The 21,564-nt window shown below is 34.8% G+C and overlaps 1 protein-coding gene across 1 annotated transcript in view; it reads left to right on the top strand.

Moving 5' to 3' along the window:
* Window positions 1-21,564, top strand: part of EYS (eyes shut homolog (Drosophila)) — a 1,189,235-nt gene that overhangs the window by 65,408 nt on the left and 1,102,263 nt on the right. The window contains 1 exon segment of the mRNA XM_006096829.1: window positions 9,584-9,702. Within this exon segment, the coding sequence (XP_006096891.1) occupies window positions 9,584-9,702 (119 nt within the window).

Genomic DNA, 21,564 nt, shown 5'->3' with positions numbered 1-21,564 from the left:
CAGAAGCCGGGCTCATGGCTGGCAAGCACAGCGGTGGTGTCAGGAGCCTCTCCCGCCCCCGCGGCAGTGCTAAGGGGCAGTGAGCAGGTGGGCGGTAAGGAGCCAGGATTCCCGGACTGCTAGAGGGCGCAGGCTGGGCTGAGGGACACTCTCCCGCCCAGTGCATAAATTTCGTGCACCCAGCCTCTAGTAAATAATAAAACATTATGACAGAGTTAGTACAGACCTACATGCATAAAGATTGAATTAATATCATGCATCCTCTAAGTGTTGTAGGGTGTAGCTGATCTAATTCTCTGTAAAATTTCTAACATTTCTTAATATCCAGTACTCTTCCACTGTGCCTTCAGGATCATTTTGTCAGCAGCCAATTCTCTAATACCACAATTTCTTTTGTATACCTTCCTTTCTCTCCATAACCTGTGTACAACTGGTGAGAAACTTTTGCCCTTGTTACCATATCCCGACCATTTTTCTTCCACCTCCTGTTCTTGAAGGAGAAGTCTATTCATTTTTAGCAAATGACATCAGCTATGCCATTCTCTCTCTAACTCTGTTTCTTCCTTCCAATGCTCCTTTTCAAAGTATCTCTTTTCTCAATTCCTGTCCCCCCAACCCCACTAAAGGTTTTAGCATCTGTCCTTTTCTCTGCCATTATTGTCATCTTCCTAATGATTTCTATATCAATTTTGGAAATTCACCCATCGTGGTTGTGTAAATTATTTGACAATTATTTTACAATTAGTTTTTCCTCCTCCTCCTCTTCTTGGCCCATTTCTCATGGTGATATCTTATAATTTATCATGACCTGTAATTGCACATTCCCAACCTCTTGCTTTATATATTTTCACTCTCTAATCAACATTGCATGCATTTCAAGCTCACTCACTCATACACTCTATCCACAGAATTATATAATGTGTTTCTATAAACAACAACACCTCTAATTATTTGACTGCACTTGCTCTCTTCTGTCCCTTAACCTAGGCAGGTCCTTATTTTCCTTTTTACAAAGCATACCTGTATATTCACTCTCAAACTCCTTATCTCTCTCTTTCTATGTTCTATTTACCTGCAAACACCAAACATGCTTAATATCGCATCCCACCAGGTAAGCCTGTGTATATTTCCATGCATATCCAATGTGGCATCTCAAACTTAACATATTCCAAATTAATGGTTAAATATTCAACATTAATGGTTGACATACACCTGCTTTTCTGTCATTGTTCTTTAGATTTATCTGTGATTTTTTGTATCTCTCTGTCAATCTACTTCTTGTCCATCAGCAATCCTTCAAGTTCTCCCATACGTATATATCATGAATATAAACACTTTCATCATTATGAAGTTAACACTCTTTTCAAGCCACCAAAAATCTTCATTGGAACAGTTCAGTTATCCCCCATTTGACCTCGTTGCTTTGACTCTTCATGCAAGTATATGTAGAGCAGTGAATGAAATTCAGCATCATTGAGAAAGCTAATATTTGGGTAGTGAGTTAAGTGACATGGTGGACCATGCAGTTTTCTAGGTCAGTGGTCGGCAAACTGCGGCCCCTTGAGTGTGGCTCTTCCACAAAATACCACGTGTGGGCGCGCACATACAGTGCTATTGAAACTTCATGGCCACACTGAAGGGGCCAAAGAGCCGCATGTGGCTCGCGAGCCGTGGTTTGCCGACCACGGATCTAGGGGAACAATGTCTATGGCAGAGGGAGCACCAAATGCAAAGCCCCCATCCTATTGGGATCATACTAATGAGACTGGTCTGAAGAAAGCAACGGAAGGGAGTGAGAACAGAGAAGAAACGAGATCAGGGCAGTTGCAGATCCTGCAGATACCATTTTAATGTCTTTGAGCTTCACTTTAAGTAAAATAGGAAGTACTGCAGGGTTTCTGGCAAGTGAGTGATATTATCCTATATTTTAAGATGATGCTTTGGCTGTTGTGTTGAAAACTGTAGATGCACAGTCAATGTAAAGAGACCAGTTAGAAACTAATAGTCTAGTCAGGAGAAGATAGAGATGGAACAAGATGGGAGAGAAGACATTGTAAAAAGTGGTTGAATTACGGATATAGTTTTAAGATGTAATCAATAGAATAACCCAGTATAAGGGAATTTTTATAAGGACATACTAGGTGGTTAAAGGGGAAAAAAGATATAGACTTATATACTACAGTTTTGACCAGAGCAATTAGAAGACAGATTTGTCATTTTCTTATATAGTAAGAGCTACAGATAAAGCAAATTTAAGATGGTTTGGCCCTTATCTCTTTCCCACACAAAAGAGTGTATATGTTTTTAAATCATGCTACTTCCCCCTCTACTATCATTCAATGGGGTTGCTCTTGCAACATTTAAATTAATTTAAAATGCTTGTAAGTAAAGCCATATTTTGCTCCTGCCTATCTTCTCACTGTAATTTCCTACTGTGTTCCCTATGATTATTCAACTTCTGCCAGAAACCATAATAATTTGATATGCATTTCTCTCAGGCTTTTGTTCAGATAAACATCTAAAAAAGACTTTCCTGTCAATCTTGACAAACATTTCTAAAATCTCTCCTCTCAGTTATTCTCTCCATTTTTACCTGATTTGATTTTTAAATTTTTATATCACTTATCACTATCTGTTATATTTATATGCCTTTAAAATTTTCTCCCTGCCCCACAGTCTAGTATACATTAAGATAAAAAATTTTTCTATTTTAATATTTTTATTTTGGCTCTCTATATTCAGAAGTTAAAGTATATCATGCTAATATCACTGCCAAAATGCAGATCTTTTTGTCTATTAATTTTATTTTAAGGTTTAAAGAACTATGAAATGAATCATTTATATCGTGGGATCTGATAGTCACTCAGTTGCCCAGCTTATGCAAAAAAGGTAAATTGATGAAATGAGTAGTCTTTAAGTCTAGACATTTGTCTATGTCCATACAAGTCACAGTAAATAAGCATATACTGGCAGTACAAAGCTTCTGTTGTAAGGATAGTTCTTATTTACCTTAAAGTTTATTTTTTCCCCAAGAAGTGAAATATGTACATGAAAGTATTGAAACTGATACAAGTAACTGCATCAGAATCCCCCTCTATACTCAATAAAACAACAACAAAAACAACAAAAGACAAAAGCGCACCACAATGCTTTCATTAAAATAAAACTTATAACTCAGTCATAATGGTTCAAGCCCTGAAAAAAGGTACCAAACCCCCCCTCAAACTCTTCAAACAAAAGATGGGAGTATTTCAAGATAACAGAGTCAGAGAAACTGTCTGGAGTTACTTTGTAAGGATCTCCTTTTCATTCCCTAGAGTAGTACAGAGTTTAAAAGAGCTATTTCAGCAGCTGGAAAACTTTAAGCAAGAATATACTCCCTATCCAAAAGTAGACCCTGTTGCCATCCTGTCTTTGAAGCCAGCTCTTTTTTAAAAAATCAAGTATATTTAATTTTCCATTCCCACTTCCTTCTGTTTTATGGGGTGGTTACTTCATTATTTTAATACATTACTTCAGTCATTTTCTAGCACTCATTTATGTTACAATATTGTGCATTTAATTTTAAATGTTATGGCTTCCTTGATATTTTGAAAAATATTTTAAAATTATATTTAAAATATACTATATATTTAGTTTGACTGATTTTTATTTTGTGACTTCTCTATACTTCAGAAATAAAAATAATCCAGTGTTTATATATTGCATTAACTACTCTATTTGCCAAAATGCTGATGATAAAATTTTGCTCTGGTATTGCTGTCATTACTCTGCTTCACTGCAGTGTCCCCAACAGAGCCTGATGCTTCTCCTTAAATCAGTGATATTCATTCCATAAGTAAGTGAACAAAGTTTTTGATACTCTGTCCAAGAAATAGAGTGAAGTCAACTGTTAAAAAATATTGGCCTAATTGAAATAATCCAACCTAATAATAGAGAGGAGTTTAGGCAGTTATGGGAAATATCTTCAGGGAGGGGGTTGGGAGAGACAGGAGAGGATGTATGTTTTTTCCTAGCTTTTCCACTAACTTAAAAAATTTCCATTATATTTGTTTTCTTCCCTTATGTGTATCTTTTTAGTTTCTCTCTACTTTTCTATATATAATCTCCTTTTTAGCACTAAAAATGACATCTTAAACATTTCCATCACTATTATTTGGTTCCTCTTACCCTCCAGTCTCACCAAATATTCCTTATTTCCTAATACTTTCATGCTTACTATGAAAAAATATATAGATGTGAGTTGTTTTGTTCTTTTTTGCAAAAATATAACTATACTTTGGGTATTAAAAAACATGGTGATCTAAAATGTATTTTTGAATGGTTTTTTAAATTGATTTTTAGAGAGAGGAAAGGAGAGGGAGAGAGAGATAGAAACATTGATGAGAGATGAGAGAGGCATCAATATCAATTGGCTGCCTCCTGCAGGCCCCCACTGTGGATCTAACCCGCAACCCTGGGCATGTGCTCTGACAGAGAAATCAAACCGGTGATCTTCTAGTGTATGAGTCAGCACTCAACCACTGAGCCACACTGGCTGGGCTAAGAGGCATTTTCCTCGCTCCCCCATCCCTGTATTTCAAATTGCTGATTACTTTGACAAGAATGGCTGCTGGGCACCTTGGGAAGCTAAAATGAGTGAGGTTTCAGCTCTCTGACTATCTCAATAAACACAATTTCTGCAGATTTTTCATGTTTTGTAAATTAGTATAAGGAATACCAGTACAACACCTAGAAAATAGTGCATACTTAATCGGTATAAATACTTTAAATATTTGAAAGTAAGTCAAAATCAGCCCCTTAGTATTTTTGTATCCTTTGCCAGAAAGAATCAGCTAGGTTCTGAATTGAAGGACTAAAGCCTCTTAGTGGCAGGAAGTGAGAGAATTGTCAGTGATATCTTGGAGGAGAGAGGCCAGGTCATTGGCTCTGAAGAGGGGACTGGTAGCTTCAACTTTCTTAGCCCAATTGGCCTCTATTTGCTGAAGGATGCGCCACTTAGGACATTGTAGCAACAGAACTGAGACCTATGAGTTAGCAAAGAAAACTATCTCATGCATGAGAGACCAGCAAATTAAATGAAGGAAATGAATTAAAATAAAACAAATACAACTTATGGGTTTTTGAGTCTCTGGAAGAGAGAGAGGGCAACTAAATTAGATAACTACAGTCAAAATAAATAAGGAGATTCATGAGAGAATATATATATATGTGTGTATATGTATATATGTATATATATATACACACACCAAGACTGCAGCTAGAAAATATACTTTTTAATTCAATAATTTAGTTGAAAATTTTAAAGGGAAATGCTGTCCCAAATTATAAAAATCTAGGATATTTCCATGAAACAAAAGTGTTTTAAAGTAGAGGAAAAAATAAAGAAATGAGGACCTGCTTTTATCTTCATGTACATACATGATTCTCCCAGTAAACTCTTGTGGTCTTATGAAATAGTAATTTGCCCATGAAGCTGTCCCTGCCAAACTTGGGAAAAATAGCCACTACTTATCCACTTTAACTTGACCTCTCCCACTAAAAGATGAACCTCATGAGGGAAAGGAATTTGTTCACCAAAATATGCACCATGTCTAGAAAAATAACTATATAGTAGGAGCTCAAGAATTATTTGTTGAGGACTTAATGGATGAATTAGTTAATGAATCATGATGAAGAAAGTTGCGTATCTTGGAATATAGATCAAGGGAATGTAACATGTGAATGATAGCATCTCTAGGAGTAACAAGAATATATGGAGGCAAAACAATCATTAATCAAGTTGTAGAATATTTCTCTGAGTTGGAGAAAGTACTGAGTCTGCATATTAAAAAGGTTCTCTAGCCAAGCTAGATTGATGGATAGAGAAATACCTATCAAGCTGCAAGGCAGAAAAGACAATTTACTTACAAAGAAAAAATAATCAGAGTGACACCACATTGTTTATTTGTAATACAGGTAGCTGCAAGACAGTGAAATAGCATTTATAGCCGCAGAAACAGTAGAAAACATCTATGAGCTACGGAGAGAAAATACTGCCTTCCCCAAATATTTTACCTGACTGCTGTATATTGGTTGTTGAGAGAAATATTTATGTGTATGCTAAGATTCAGAAAAACTATCATTCAGGTCATGTATATGAAGAAAATAAGTATTCTTACTAAATATAAAATGGACTAGAATAGGGAAAATGTATGTGCATGTTCACACATGCATGTACATACATGCAACATGTACTCACAAAGGTAAATCTAAATTGATAATGATATAATATCTGGATGTTAAAAAAAGCCCCTGAAAGAAATTGGATATCCAGTGGAGGAGACTGTATTTAGGATCTAGAAGTAAAATAAGTTATTTAAGCAATACCTTGTAGTGGGGAGGGAATAACATAGATATCAAAATTATGTATACACATTGGTGAAATAATTAAAAATTTGTTTGCAAAAAAATAGTAAAGAATGTGATTGATTATGTATCAGGGAAAGAGAAGGTTGCCATTAATGGAATGAAAATATTTGGTATCCTTTCTTAATTATGAAGAAGAAAAGTGCAATAAATAACTTAAACTAGGGGAAAAGAAACACTGCAAAATTATTAAATGAGAATATATTAATTATATGAAGAAAGTTACCAAATACTACTTGACACTTTAGTTTCCTTTCTGTTAATAAATGTCAACAAGATTTTCATTAAGTCTTATTCATTCTGTCTCCTTAATGTCTCTTCTATTTTTTCTTCTCCACACTGCTATAGGATACATCTCATTTCTCCCGTATTGCTATCATAGCCCCTTCATTCATCTCCAAAATACAGTCTTGTAAAAATTTACACCCATTTTAATGCTAAATTACTTATGAATAAATCTAGGCATGCTAGTTCAAATTTCATTTTTTAAACTTCTTTCATCACACTTCAGGATCAATTCTAAATGGAATCCAGATAATGCACATGTTGTACCCAGTATATACTGAGCATGCTGGAGCTGGGGCATTTTCTAATTATGTTTTCCTCTGCCTTTGGGTTACACCTCCCTGTGCCAAGGGGCACAGATGGTGTTTTGGGGCTTCCTTCTTTTTTTAAATATATTTTATTGATTTTTTACAGAGAGGAAGGGAGAGGGATAGAGAGTTAGAAACATCGATGAGAGAGAAACATCAATCAGCTGCCTCCTGCACACTCCCTACTGGGGATGTGCCCGCAACCAAGGTACATGCCCTTGACCAGAATCAAACCTGGGACCCTTGAGTCCGCAGGCGATGCTCTATCCATTGAGTCAAACTGGTTAGGGCTGGGGCTTCCTTCTTAGTATGTAGTGAAAGTGCTAACACATTGGCCCAATTTTTCATGATCAATAAACCCTATGTTTAGAAACATCTTTCTCTAAGTTGCTGCTGCCTAATCTCATCCAGCAACCTATAGATCTGATCTCATTAATGGCTGAGAGATCTTCATTTCATTCATAGCCCTGACTCTCCCTTCTCTTTCTAAACCATACTCCAGAATAACATAAATCCAAGTTCCACAGATGTCCTTAGCTAGTCTTGGCCAGTTTAATTCATTCCCACTCATAAGGAACTCACCAAAGTTTGATATTCTAGAGCTTCCTTTTTCTGCCAGCCTTACCCCAAGTAGGAAAGGGTAGAAATGACACTTTTCCTGACAAAGCGGTGTTTGGAATCATTTCTGGATCACTGGTTAGGTCCTCAGAATGAGAGAAGTTAGGTAAACATATCTTAACAGGTGGCATCAATGGAGTAGCAGAGTACAATAAACTAAAATTAGACTGTACTTAATAACAGCTCTAAAACTAGTGATATGACCAAAGCAATACTAACAAATTCTCAGAGTATGTTTCTTCATTTATAATATAGTGGTGATAATATATCTCACATAGGGTTCATAAGCATTGAGTGAAAAAATAATGAAATTGTGTAAAAGCAATTAGTTTAGTGGCAGCACATTGTAGATCCTGAAAAAAACGGATGGATATTTATTGATATAAATGAAGAAATGATTCAATTATATAAGATGAAATTTCAAAAGTGTGCCTTAAACTATAGGAAAGGTAATTTATAAAAATGTTTTACTGCGGCTGTTTCAGTTGGACTGTGTTAACAAGGCCGTTGGTTTCTTATTTTATGAATTATCCTTTGTTCTTATAAGAAATTTAAAATAATGAATATATGGTACAATTCATTTCATTATTAAGTCAGCTTTTAACAACATAGTTTTAAAAAGTGTAATTTTTGGTCTTAATTCTCTAATGTTTACTTTAGAGAAACACACTGTCATTTATTTTAGTACCCATTTGGTTTACTAAATGTGATTTAAAGTACAGGAATATTTTCTCAGAAATTAATGAGAGTGGGGGCAAAGGAAGCCAGAACACACCAGTATGTGTTTTTAACACCTTGTTGATTGCAGCTAATGAGCTGGAGTCCAGATTTGTTCCTTGTGTAGGAATGCCTGGGGCAGGCATCTGGGTCCCGGCTGCTTGTGGTGAGCTTCAGAAACATTTCTCCAACTGGAGCCAGTGTTGTGGCTGGACAGGTTTTTTCAGGTTCTTACTATAATTGTGAGGTGCACAGCAACAACCATATTGGAACCTGAAAATGCAAAGCTTATTACTCAAAGGTCCTGGAGGATAAATAGCACCTTCAAGGGCCAGGCGGCAAGGTAGCAGGTAGAGAGAAAGAGCACAGAGCTGGGATTCTGCCATTATTATGGTTGAGGGTGGAGTGCTTAAGGTTTCAAAAGTTTATTTTGTATCAGTGATTTTAAAACATAAGAGCAGAATTAGGGAGCGGGGAGAGGAAAGCAGAGTCACCGAAGTGGCCTGTTATCTAGGTTACCCAGGGCTTTCTAAAAGAGAGACTTCATGGATAGGGTAGGCCTGGCTACTTACTTATTTGTGTAGCTAGTAGGTGTCATATAGGCAGCCAATTTGTGTATTTGATCAAAATGGACCTTTGAAATGGGTGCCTCAGAAATCAAAAACTTAACATTAGGCACTTACATTACAATTAAAAAAAAACACACAAAAAAACCTTATTGTCATGCACATATACTCCAAGAGTGCTTTATTTAAAAATTAGCCCAAATATGACCATGCTATTATTTTCCAATGATACTCATTACACTATGTCTAAAATTCATGTGTATCATCAACTTCTGATAGTACATCATCAGTATCTAATAGCTCTACCAAAGATTAAAAATCTCATATGTCATCTTTTTCTTCACATTTCAATAATGGTCTCTTTTATTCCAACAGTTTTCTATAACCTATATTTTATTGTTAATATCTAGTTAGACCAAAATTGATTTGCTCCTAAATTCTCAAAGGCAATATGAAGACCATCAATAAAAATGTACTTTAATCCTTTTAAACATGTAAATCCTTTCTCCTTTGCAAAGGACGAAAGTGTGCTCAGACAAAATTAATGAATGAAAATATCATGTAATAATATATGTTGAATGCAATTTAAACAAAGCATTATTATTTTTGTCAAACTGTTAATACACTTTAGGGAAAATATTTAATTGGCAGCTTTTCTTATTTACACTGATATATTTACAGTTGTATGCCAAGATTTACTGGAAAAAGCTGTGAGAAAGTAATTGACCACTGTAGACTGCTCAGCATCGACTGTCTGAATGAAGGATGGTGTTTCAATATAATTGGAAGATTCAGAGTAAGTAATTTAATACATGGCAAAGTAATTTAGCACATCAAAACACAATAGCTTCAGGCACTTTGTATTTCAAATGCTTTTATCAATATAAGACAGATAAATGCATCCTTATATGGGTATTTAAATATATTATATATAGTTTAGTAATAGAGATTTTTTAAAAATGTATTTTTATTGATTTCAGAGAGGAAGGGAGAGGGAGAGAGAGAGAGATAGAAACATCAGTGATGAGAAAGAATAATTGATTGGCTGCCTCCTGCATGCTCCTTACTGGGGATCAAGCCTGCAACCCAGGCATATGCCCTTGACCGGAATAGAACCTGCAATTCTTCAATCCACAGGCCAACACTCTATCCACTGAGCCACACCAGCTAGGGCAGAGATTTTTAACTTAGAATTATCTTGGGAGGCCATTGATGTGTTCTAGACAGTGACTTTCTTATGAAATAAGAGTATAACTAGTTGAGTACTGGTGATATATCTCTCTCTATATAAGACCACAGTTACTAATGTCTTAAGCTCTTAAACCAGATGGGAAATAAAAGTAATCTGGTAATTGTTAATCAGGATATATAAAAAATAAGTTTTTGGTTTTTCTGCAGGATAGTGCTTGAAATAATTTTACAAATCTAGTGTGTGTGCTACACAGAGGAAGGCATATCCTATAATTCAGCAATTCTATTTTCAGGTATGTCTATTGGATAAATTATCAGGTTTGTACTGAATGAGACATATAGAGGAATTTTCATGCCAAATCTGAAACAAACTAAAGCTTACAGTGGGAGAATGGATAAACTTATCATGGCAATATCATACCACAGAATTATAAAAAGTGGTTAAAATACATGAGCAATAGCTACATGAATTAATACTTATAAATACCAAAACATAAGGTTGACTTTTAAAATATTATTAAAATTATATATGTACAGTGTGATAATATATAGTTTAAGTTTTAAAATTCCTATTTTTGCGGTTGCAGAAGTCTATAGAGAAGTGAACACATACATGAGAATTATTCATACACACTGAATTCATCAGAACTGCCTCCAAGGAGACAGGTGGGAGAGTAAAATCAGGGAGGGTACAGAGAGGACTTACTATGTATCTGTAATGCTTTGTTTTTTTAAAAGAAATGGATTTTTTGCAAATGAGGATGGTAGGATTATGTTGTTTATTTTATTATTTTCTCTTTTCCATAGTATAAAATATTTAAATAAATATTTTTAAAGATAATTAAAATCAACTTATGGAATGGATCATGGACAAATTTATATGTGTACTTTTTGTACATGTATACTAAATGCAAGATTGTTACTATTTAAGAATATATAGGATAAGAATATAACATTTATTTAGCAGCTATAATACCTTTGGCATTATAGCTTCTCATTTATGATTATGACCTTATTTGATCTACACATAAATCCCATTCCATTTTATATAAAAAAATAAAATTTCTACTGAGCTTTTGAAATATTTCCTGTAGTTTACACATATCAATAGTGTTAGATGAAGCTAGGTCTAAACCTCTTCTGTGTGACTTGAGAACACATCCTTTCAAGTACTGATGCATATCTATTTTCAATATAAAGTATATACCACCATTTATTTTTCTTTAAAATTCATCTATTGTTTCCCTAATATGAAATTATCTCATTGAAATGTCTTTTTTACTTTGGTTTGAAATTATTTTATATTATCTGTGTATGTTTTGGTTTTTGGTTCCTGTTTTGTTTCAGGATGATCTCTGAGTTTTTATCTCTGACATTATTTTTAAGTTTTTCTTCTTCTAACAGCACTTTTCCCTGTGAGATCTCATCTATTTTAGTGCCTCAACAATTATCTATATGTTATTGACTGTATCCAGTTTGTATTTCTTTTTTTTAAAGAAATTTGACTTTTCTTCACCTTGCAGACTTTTCTTTTTTGTGATCCTACTTTAACTTTACTGACTCCCATTAGATAAAATATTAGCAGGATAGGAATGCTATTAGCTTTCTCATTGGGTTAAAATTTAGGTGATGATACTGTACATTATTAAATGTTTTAACATTGCAATAATTTTTCAAAAAATATTGTCTGCCCTACCCAGTTTGCTCAGTGGTTGGAGCATCAGCCCATGACTGAAGGGTCGCAGGTTTGATTCTGGTCATGGACACAGGATACATACCTTATAGTTACAGGTTCATCCCCACTCCAGTGGGGTGGGGGTAACCAATCAATGTGACTCTCTCACATCAATGTTTCTCTCTCTCTCTGCCTTTACCCCTCCTTTCCACTCTCTCTAAAATTCAATGGAAAAAATATCCTCGGATGAGGATTAACAACAACAAAAAGGCAGATATTATTAATGGCACATAAAGCAATACTCAATCAAATGCTGTTTAAGAGAGTCTCATTTTATTTAAACAAATACAAATATATTTGAAAGTAAAGTAACAGGAAAGATATATATCGCATAACAATTAAGTAAAATAAATACTGGTGTAGCTTTATTAATAATGTGGGCTTCAATATAAGGAAATAGCAAAGAAGAACTTTGTTTTATCAACATAATTGGGTCAATTTATCAAATGAAATTATACATTTAGTAGCACAGCTTCAAAATACATATAACACAAACTGACATCCATCCCCATAATCATTCAGGACTTTATAATTTTAATTAACATAAAATGTCCCTTGTATATTTGAAATGACTTTATGGAAACAGTGAAGTCTATGAATTCTGTGACCTATGTGGTCTGGGGACAAATTAATATATGCAGGTATACACAGCAACAGAGAAGCAGGGAACCAGAGAGAATCATGGGGAAGAATGGCTTTGGGAATCACAGAGAGTCTCTGAATTAAAGCTGGAGCTAACTCAACCCCAGGGTTAATCAGAGTTTTGATGGCCATTGGGACCTGGATAAAATGAAATAAATCAACAATTTGACAGTTGTTGGCTCCTGTAAATGAGATTAGACTAAAATTGCGGTATAATGATAAAAGTATTTTTGAATATACATTTAATTGAAGTAATATGAAAAATAAAGCATACTCCACAATGACTTTAAGATTAAGAGTTTATATGAAATGTAACAGGCAACATTAGGGGTTAAAAGAAAAACCCTGAAGGTTAGCACCTTATTGATTCTATGCCATGCTTTCCCTTATGAGTTAAATTTCTCTATTTCAATTCATTTTATTTATAATGAAAGTGCCATAAGGATGCTGAACTTTCTCATTGAGATTGTGATGAGGAATTTCTAATCAACACTTTCACAATGTCAATTGCATTTTCAACATTAATAATGTAAATGGTGCCCATGATAAAACAATTGTCACTTTCCAAATGAGAGTCACATTTCTAATAACCACCGTATGAGAATAAATCATTGAACAAATTAAGAGCTCATGGCAAAAAACAGAATATGTTCTTACTATCATTTTTATGTTTATAAAAGTGAATAAATGACAGCCAAAGAATATAATTCATATTATACACATAAAGTAAACAAACAGACACTGCATTTAAGAACTATTAAGAGTGATGAAGGATTTCTTTTCCTTAGAGTTTTAATGATTTACTAATATTAATTTTCATAGATAATACACATAGTTAGAGCCACAATTTCTGATTTACATCTATCCATATATTTTATAAGTTCTTGATGTTATGACTTAGAATTATTGGCTGCTTTTTTTATAGCATCAAAGAAAATGCCATGAGAGCTTTATACACAACTATTTTGGTTCTCTTCTTGTGCAACTGGTTCAGAGATGCAGACATAAGAATGTAATTTATGTTTTAGCTCTTCTTTTTAAGTCTTCATAGGGGAGTCAACTGAAAAAACAACAACTTTAAAACTCATTCTAGTTTAACTTTACCATCTGTTTTATTTCTTTCTTCTATTTCCATCCTCTAGTTAATTTTCTTTTTACAATTATTTTCAACAAGTGTGACTTATGCAAACTCACGCTGAAAGAAGTAAGCTCAAATTAGTATTCCATATGAGTGAAATTTGCATTTGGGGTAGGATTTAGAGTTTTAGAATTTTAGTTGCAACAACAGAAATTTAAACAGAATCTCTCTCTCTCTTTCTCTCTTACACACACACACACACACACACACACATACACACACACACACAACACATACACACACAAATCACATTATTAGAGGTTCCAGGGACTAGAATAGGTAAGCATTTTCCAAAAGACTCTCTGTACTCATATTCCTTCTAGCTCACACTAAAATAGCAACAGTGGCCTCTTTCAATTCCTAGAGGAATCCAAGCATGGCCCTGCCTGAGGGCCTTTGTCTTGAATATTTTGACATCAATTTCTCATTTGTGGCTTTATTCGTTCTGTTTAGGTATTTTCTCAAATTTTTACCTTCTCAATGTTTCCTTCTCTAGACACCCGATCTAAAATATTAAAAACTCCCTTCTAGCCCGTATGTGTCACCCTGCTCTATATTTCTTCTTAACAACTATTGTCATCCTGTTTACCAGATAACAATATGCTTCTTCGTGTATTTTTATTGCCTATGAGACAAAAGTTAAGCTCTATGAAGGTAGATGTCTTTGTTTCTTTGTACTGGAGTAACCTTCCAGAGAAGGCAACAACATTCTAGCAATGGCAGGTTATGCCACGTGTACGTGATGGGAACCTATTTGAAGGATACTTCTATGTAGGACAAGCACAGACTCCATAAACTGACCACTGGGCAACCTCTCTCTTAGTAATGAAATAGTCGGAGCTAGCTTGACATGGAATCTGGGGAGAGGAGTATTTGGTGAAAAGTACAAAGAATAGTTATGCACAAAATACCCCTCAATAATGTTGTTTATATAAAAACTATAAAAGTTAAATCAAAAAAGGAGGTTGGGATATCTAAGTATTTTTATGAACACAGAAAAAGTTTATACACATACACAAAATAAAAATCCAAAATTTACACTATGATCTACTACTAAAATTTAAATTGAAGAGAAAAACTGAAACTATTTCTTATTGTTTGGCCCAAGAACTACATTCAAAGCTGTCAACATACTTTCTGATTGGACCCTCAACCAGATAAACACACCAATATATCCATTCTTTCTCATTCCTCTGAAATACTTTCTTCAGGTTTAAGTACTGGATGGGTAGTGTCATAGTTTGTGCTGAGAGAGTAGGGCATCTCTGGAAAAGAATAGTTGAAGTCAGGTGTAAGAAGATCCCTAGCACAACAAAGTGTGACTGTGTCCTCAGGGGATACTTAGCAATGTCTTGAGACATTTTTGGTTGTCACAAATCAGAGTTGGTTCTGCTACTGGCACCTGATGGGTAGAAGCCTGGTGTGCTGCTAAGCATCCCACAATGCACATGACAGCCTCTGCCATGAAGAGATGTCAGTTCCAAAATATCTACTTGGTGTGGTCGAGAAAACCTGCCTTAGAGGAAGTATAGGCTCTGGAAGTTAGAGAATAGTAAACCTTTTTCACAGAAAGAAAAATAGACTTTGTGAAAGCTTAAAGAACCCAAATTTAAAAAAGAGAATTTTTCTGCTTCAAATTAGTAGAAGTCCATAACGTAAGATAGATCCCAGGTTGAGAAGCCTTTGTCTGCTTTATGTGAGCCCTGTAATCAGAGAATTAGGTGCAACGTATTTGGTTAAGTCAAATTGCTTTTTGATTATTTTCCTTCCTTTGCTGGGAAGAGACTGTATACATCCAATTCAGAAAGAGGGATATATGCTGCTTCTCACAAGCTCTGCTTCTCAATACTTCCCTCTGAAATACTCACTTAGATTTAATTTATTTGTATGTTTCCTCCTTATTTATATTACTAGAGGCTCAGTGCACGGATTCGTGCACCTGTGGGGTCCCTTGGTGTGGCCTACAGGGATCCAGGGAGGAGCCACTCCCACTCATCCTGGTCAGCTGTGTGGCGCTCCGGCTGTGGGAGTGCACTGACCACCAGGGGGCAGCTCCTCCATTGAGCGTCTGCCCCCTGTTGGTCAGTGCATGTCATAGCGAGTGGTTGAGCGGTCTTAGCAAATCATTAGCATATTACGCTATGATTGGTTGAATGGCCGACCAGACACTTAGCATATTAGGCTTTTATTATATAGGATTGGATATTTAGATAAAAAATTTGGAAGAGTTGTATTAAGTAGCATGAACTAGTGTGATAGTGAGAGAGAGAGCTCTCTCTACTTGTTTTTAAGAGAGGAGGAGGCAGGAGCAAGAGTCCAGATTTATTAAACATAAAATAGGTAGATTAAAGAGTCATTGAACTTTGTGAAGTAGCTTCAGTAATGCTGAATTCAGGATCAAATTCAATAATCTCCTGGTCCGTGTCTTATACTCAGAGATAGTTTTCCTCTGCTCCTCTCTGTCCTTCATAGACATTTTGCTTAATGGTTCTCTGACTCTACTTCAATAGATGAATTATTTATACTGATCTTATTCAGGTTCTTGATAAGGAAGTGAACTTCTGCCTAATACAGTGTTTGAAAGAGAATAGCAACTGCACACTAGCTTTTAAGTCTTTTCCATGTGCATTATATTACTTCTTTATTTTAGTTCTTCAGCCTATCTTTTAAATATATATTTTATTGATTTCAGAGGGGAAGGGAGAGGGAGAGAGATAGAAATATCAGTGATGAGAGAGAATCATTGGTCGGCTGCCTCCTGCATGTCCCCTACTGGGGACCAAGCCTAAAAACCCCAGCATGTGCCTTGACCAGGAATTGAACCATGACCTCCTGGTTCATAGTTCAATGCTCAACCATTGAACCACACCAGCAGGGCTCTTCAATTTATTTTAATCATTTAAATCACTGTTACTTGAATCAACAAACAAAAGCATGCATTGACTTAGAAGTACATTTTCAAAAAACACAATGAAAAAATCATGCCTGGATTTTATATTTGAGCAATTCTCAAATGGTTTTGTTGCCCTACAATTAGTCACAAAAAGTGGTAGAAAGTTATTTTATGGTCAAAATCACATAGTATTATCTGTGTCATCTTTACTTTGCTTTCACAAGCAGCAAGCAATAGTGAAGCAACAGATATTCTCAATTTAGAGGATTAATAGAAATTAAAGTTACCACACAGCTTCTATTATCTGTCAAGATCTTTCTATATAGAAAATTTACTCTTAATAGTAAATTAGTAGTTCTAAGATAAAAATAGAAATACTCACGGATCCATGCTTATGCCAATGTCACTTCTACATGCAAGGTATATAATTTAACAAGTACACAATAAGTAGTACTTTGTAATTCCATGACTTCTAGTGCTTGATTGTAATAATTAGTACTAGCTACTTAATGGAAAGAAATTTAACAAGGATTTTAAGTGATGAATATATTTTAAAAACTCACACTTTCTAAATTTGATTTGACTTGATACCATTTTTCATGTACAAAGAGCAAGAATGGAGAAAATTTTCATTATGTTCTATTACCTCTTTTGCTCATTTTCAGCAAAAATTTATATCAATAAAGTAAATTAAACAGCTTATGTATAAGAAGTGACAGCTTAATTCATATAAATATATGTAGTCCCCGTAAATAATTGAAATGTTCATATTTTAAAGGAAACAAATATGAACATTTTAAGTGCCTTAGGGAAACTAAAGGTGAAAAATGTCTTTATTAATAATTAAATTAAAAAATAATTAATAAAAATATGCCTTAAGATTTTTAAAATATATTTTTTATTGATTTCAGAGAGGAAGGAGAAGGAGAGAGAGATAGAGAGATCCATGATGAGAGAAGTATTGATTGGCTGACTTCTGCATGCTCCGCAACCGGGGCATGTGCCCTGACAGGCAATTGAACCATGACCTCCTGGTTCATAGGTCAGTGCTCAACTACTGAACCACACTGGCCTGGCTGCCATAAGAATTTTTTACAATTTAAAAATTTGCTTCTTATAATTAAGGCAAAATCATGGATGAAAGTATAAAAACATCGTTATTTATGTGAATGTCATTTATACTATACTTTGGATCTTTAAGATGACAATTTTTCTCCCAAGCAGCTCATAAATAGGAGTTAGAGCCATAATATCTGTATTAATACTAAGGCTATACACCTAAGAAGGGATATCAAAGGTAAAGGTGAAACTGAAGGCAAACTTTGATGAACAGTATCTGGGAATGTAGTGTATGGGTAACTGAATAATGCCCCCCCCCCCAAATATGCCCATATCTTCATCTCCAGAACCTATTAATCTTAATTCATGTGGAAAAAGAGACTTTGAAAATGTAGTTAAGAAAAGGATCTTGCTAGGATGAGTTTATCCTGACTTATCCAGATGGGCCTGAAGAAATTACAGACATCCTTATAAGCCTTATAAGAGGGCCACAGAAGGAGTCAGAGACAGAGAACGTGATGTGGTTTCCAAAGCAGAGATTGGAGTTGTATTCTTTCAAGATGTAGGAAGAGCACACAAGCTACAGGGTATGTATGTAGCAGCTGAAAACAGCAAGGAAACAGATTCCCTCCTGAGAGCCTGCGGAAGCAACCAGACCTCCTGAAATCTTTATTTATCCCAGTAGGAGTGATTTCAGGCTTCTGAACACAAGAAATATGTAAAAGAATGAATGTTTTAAACTACTAAGGCTATGGTAATTTATTACAGCAGCAGCAGAAAACAAATACACAGAGACTTCAGGAAAATTTATTTTTAACACAAAAAATAAGTTTTCTGGCTCAAAATGATTAGAGGAGCTCTCTGACTGAACATAAATTTGACGAGAAGAATGGTGTTTGGTCCTCTTTAAAAGACATTCATGAAACATAAAAGGAAGTCACTTTGGACTTATGTTTAGTGGCCATTTCTAGTTTGAGTTTTAGGACCATCTGTACTAATTGACACAGGTGAATTGGTGCAGGTCAGAATAAAGAAAAGCAGCAAAAGGATTGGTTGGTTCATCATTCATTGGTTAAAATCCCCCATTTACTTTAAAAGGGTGGGCATGTTTGGGGGCCCATTTGTCACCTATTTTAGGTGACAAATACATGGGGCTAATCCATGGGGCTAATCCATGTATGCAGGCAGGATTAGCCCCATGTGGATACAATATCCTAAATGTGTTCATGACTTACTAATTTATCATCCACCCATGATACAATCAAGAATGAAATGGGGTCTTATCAGCTACTTGGTTTGTATAACAGGCATTGAACTAGGTCTTGTGAGAAATGCTGTTCTTTCCAACAGAGGCATCTAATTTTATAAATTGTGGTCAACATAATTCTGATTTATCTTTAACAATGTATGAAGTAATTGTTTTACCTGGTACTCTAAGGGACCAATAAAAGCATTAATTAAAAATGAGGCAATGCACAGTTCACAGGGAGAACCACATATAATTTACTAGAGACAACATCTTGATTATAGATATAATCACAGGTATTAAAGAGGCCCAGGGGTTAGCTAATTTTCATTCTTACTCAATAAGCTTTAGTGAAATCCTTAGTCAGGTATCTTTATGGAAAATGTCTTTATCCTTTGTTTTAATATTGTAGGTTTCTTTCCTGCGTCTTGTCTTTGTGTGATATCACTAACTGTTCTCTTGCAAGCATGTTTATTTAAAACCTACCTTGTGGAAACTCTGTGCTCCAGGCACACTATGATCTTATCTCACGTTTGTAAGAGTCACTCAAAGTTTAGTTTGACAATAGTGTCCACGTATTATAAGAAGTCCACCTATTATAAGAAGGAATTGCTTCCTCAAACTGAGAGAGAGAGAGAGAGAGAGAGAGACTCATAAATATCTCAGCATATTTAAGAATACTTAAACATATACTTAAATATGTTAAGTATGTTTCCTACCTCCTTTCCCGAGTTCTTTATAACATTTTCCTATCTAAATCTGGGATCGGACACAGAACGGTTTAGGGATCTAGAATTACAGGCAGATGGATGACCACTCTGTCTCAACTGACAAAAACTTCAGCTTGACAACATGCTGATGACTAGAATTTTTTACAATGAGGTACAAAGTTTAACTACATAATTATGCCAAACAGCTTGATATGCACTACCCCCCAGTCAAATTTTCATGTAAAGATAATTAAAATTACTCATCTTTTTTTGAACAATGAATACAGGAATTAGGAAACACATTATATTTTAGTTTTTAAAAATTAGGTCCCTCTCTTCTTCTTACTACACAAAGTTATACCTGGCTCAGGCAGAGTTTTAAAATGGGTATTCTATCTTTTTCGTAATGATATTAAGAGCCCAGTGTTCTCATCCAGGTGATGATCTCAACTTTAAAATGACCCTAATTGACCCTGAGAAGCATATTGTACCTTAATTTCCTCATTAAAACTCCTTATATAAAAGGTAGATATACGAAAGACCTTAAGGAATTAGAAAATCACCTAGAATCACCTCAGAGAAGCATGTCATGGTGAATTTTAATATTTTTAATATAGTCCAACTTGCTTACTTTCATGAGGGCCAAGAATGAAAGTCTTTTTTTTTTTACTTTTAATTTCTTTATTGATTAAGTTATTACATATGTTTTCTCATCCCCCCATTACCCCCGCCCCACACACACCCATGCCCTCACCCTCCTTGTGTCTGTGTCCATTTGCATATAAGTCCTTTGGTTGATCTCTCCCCCTTACCCCCACCCTCCCCTACCTTCCCTCTGAGGTTTGACATTCTGTCTCTGGATCTGTTTTTGTTCATCAGTTTATGTTGTTCATTATATTCCATAAATGAGTGAGATCATGTGATATTTATCTTTACCTGACTGGCTTATTTCACTTAGCATAATGCTTTCCAATTAGTTCACTGTCAACATTTAGGTAGATGTTCATTTCTAAATGCATTATCTGTAGATCCCCGCCCTCTGGCACCCTACTCACTTCCAAAAGAAATAGTACAAATTCTGAATTTTTTACTGTTTTCAATTCTTATAAATAAATGGGAAATCAAGTATGATAAAATTAAAATTGCTATTGTCAATGTATACTTTTCTCAGCACCCTATAAACAACTGAAGTTTATTGCAATAAATGTAATTTTAGTTTTCTTACAGAATTATGAGCTATATATTTTATAAGATTAGAGCCAATGTAATAAAGTTGATAAATATTTCAAAATAGAAATAACCCTCAGTACCAAATTTAGTCTCACATTTAGATGGAGGGAACTTTTGCTAAGTGTGTTAGATAGGTTATGTTGTGGTAATTAACCCCCTGATAAACACACACACACACACAAACACACATTACAGAGGCCTAGAAGAACTGATTATTTTCTCTCTAATCATATACTAACTGAAAATGTTTCTTATCCTCCTTCATTTCAGAAATAATACTATGAATATATAATCTACTTAGGCAACCAAGCATACCAGTTTGATAGGACACAGGCATTTCAATGCTAAAAGTGTAAAGTCCAGGCAAACAGTTGAGGTAGTCACCCTAAATTCACTCTACTACAAGTGAACCCATTTTACATAAAGAGCTATTTTTCTATTTCATGAATAAAGTTTGAAACTTAATAAATGCTCAAATCTGTTTTCAGACATCCACAGATTTATGAACAAATGTTTGTTCCTTAATCCATGAATTCAATGGGAGGTAGTATTAAACATTCTAAGTATTAATCTGGGGAGATTAATAATAGCTAACTGAGTGTTTTCATATAAACTTTTTAACACCCCTATGGGTATAAATAAAATTGATGGAGAAAAATTAATATTACCCTGTCACCTGAGGTCATTGTGGAATTTTTGGCATCTTAATGATAGAGAGGACCATTTATTCTACTGGAAATTCATTTCACTGTAAAATAACTGAACTCCACACAAAAAAAATGCCAGTCCTGCCATACAATTGATTCTGAGTCATTAAA

This window comes from Myotis lucifugus, unplaced genomic scaffold (assembly GCF_000147115.1).
Source record: "Myotis lucifugus unplaced genomic scaffold, Myoluc2.0 scaffold_187, whole genome shotgun sequence".
NCBI lineage: Eukaryota > Metazoa > Chordata > Mammalia > Chiroptera > Vespertilionidae > Myotis > Myotis lucifugus.
Note: the sequence above shows the minus strand (reverse complement) of the source record. Positions and strands in the feature narration are given on the sequence as shown.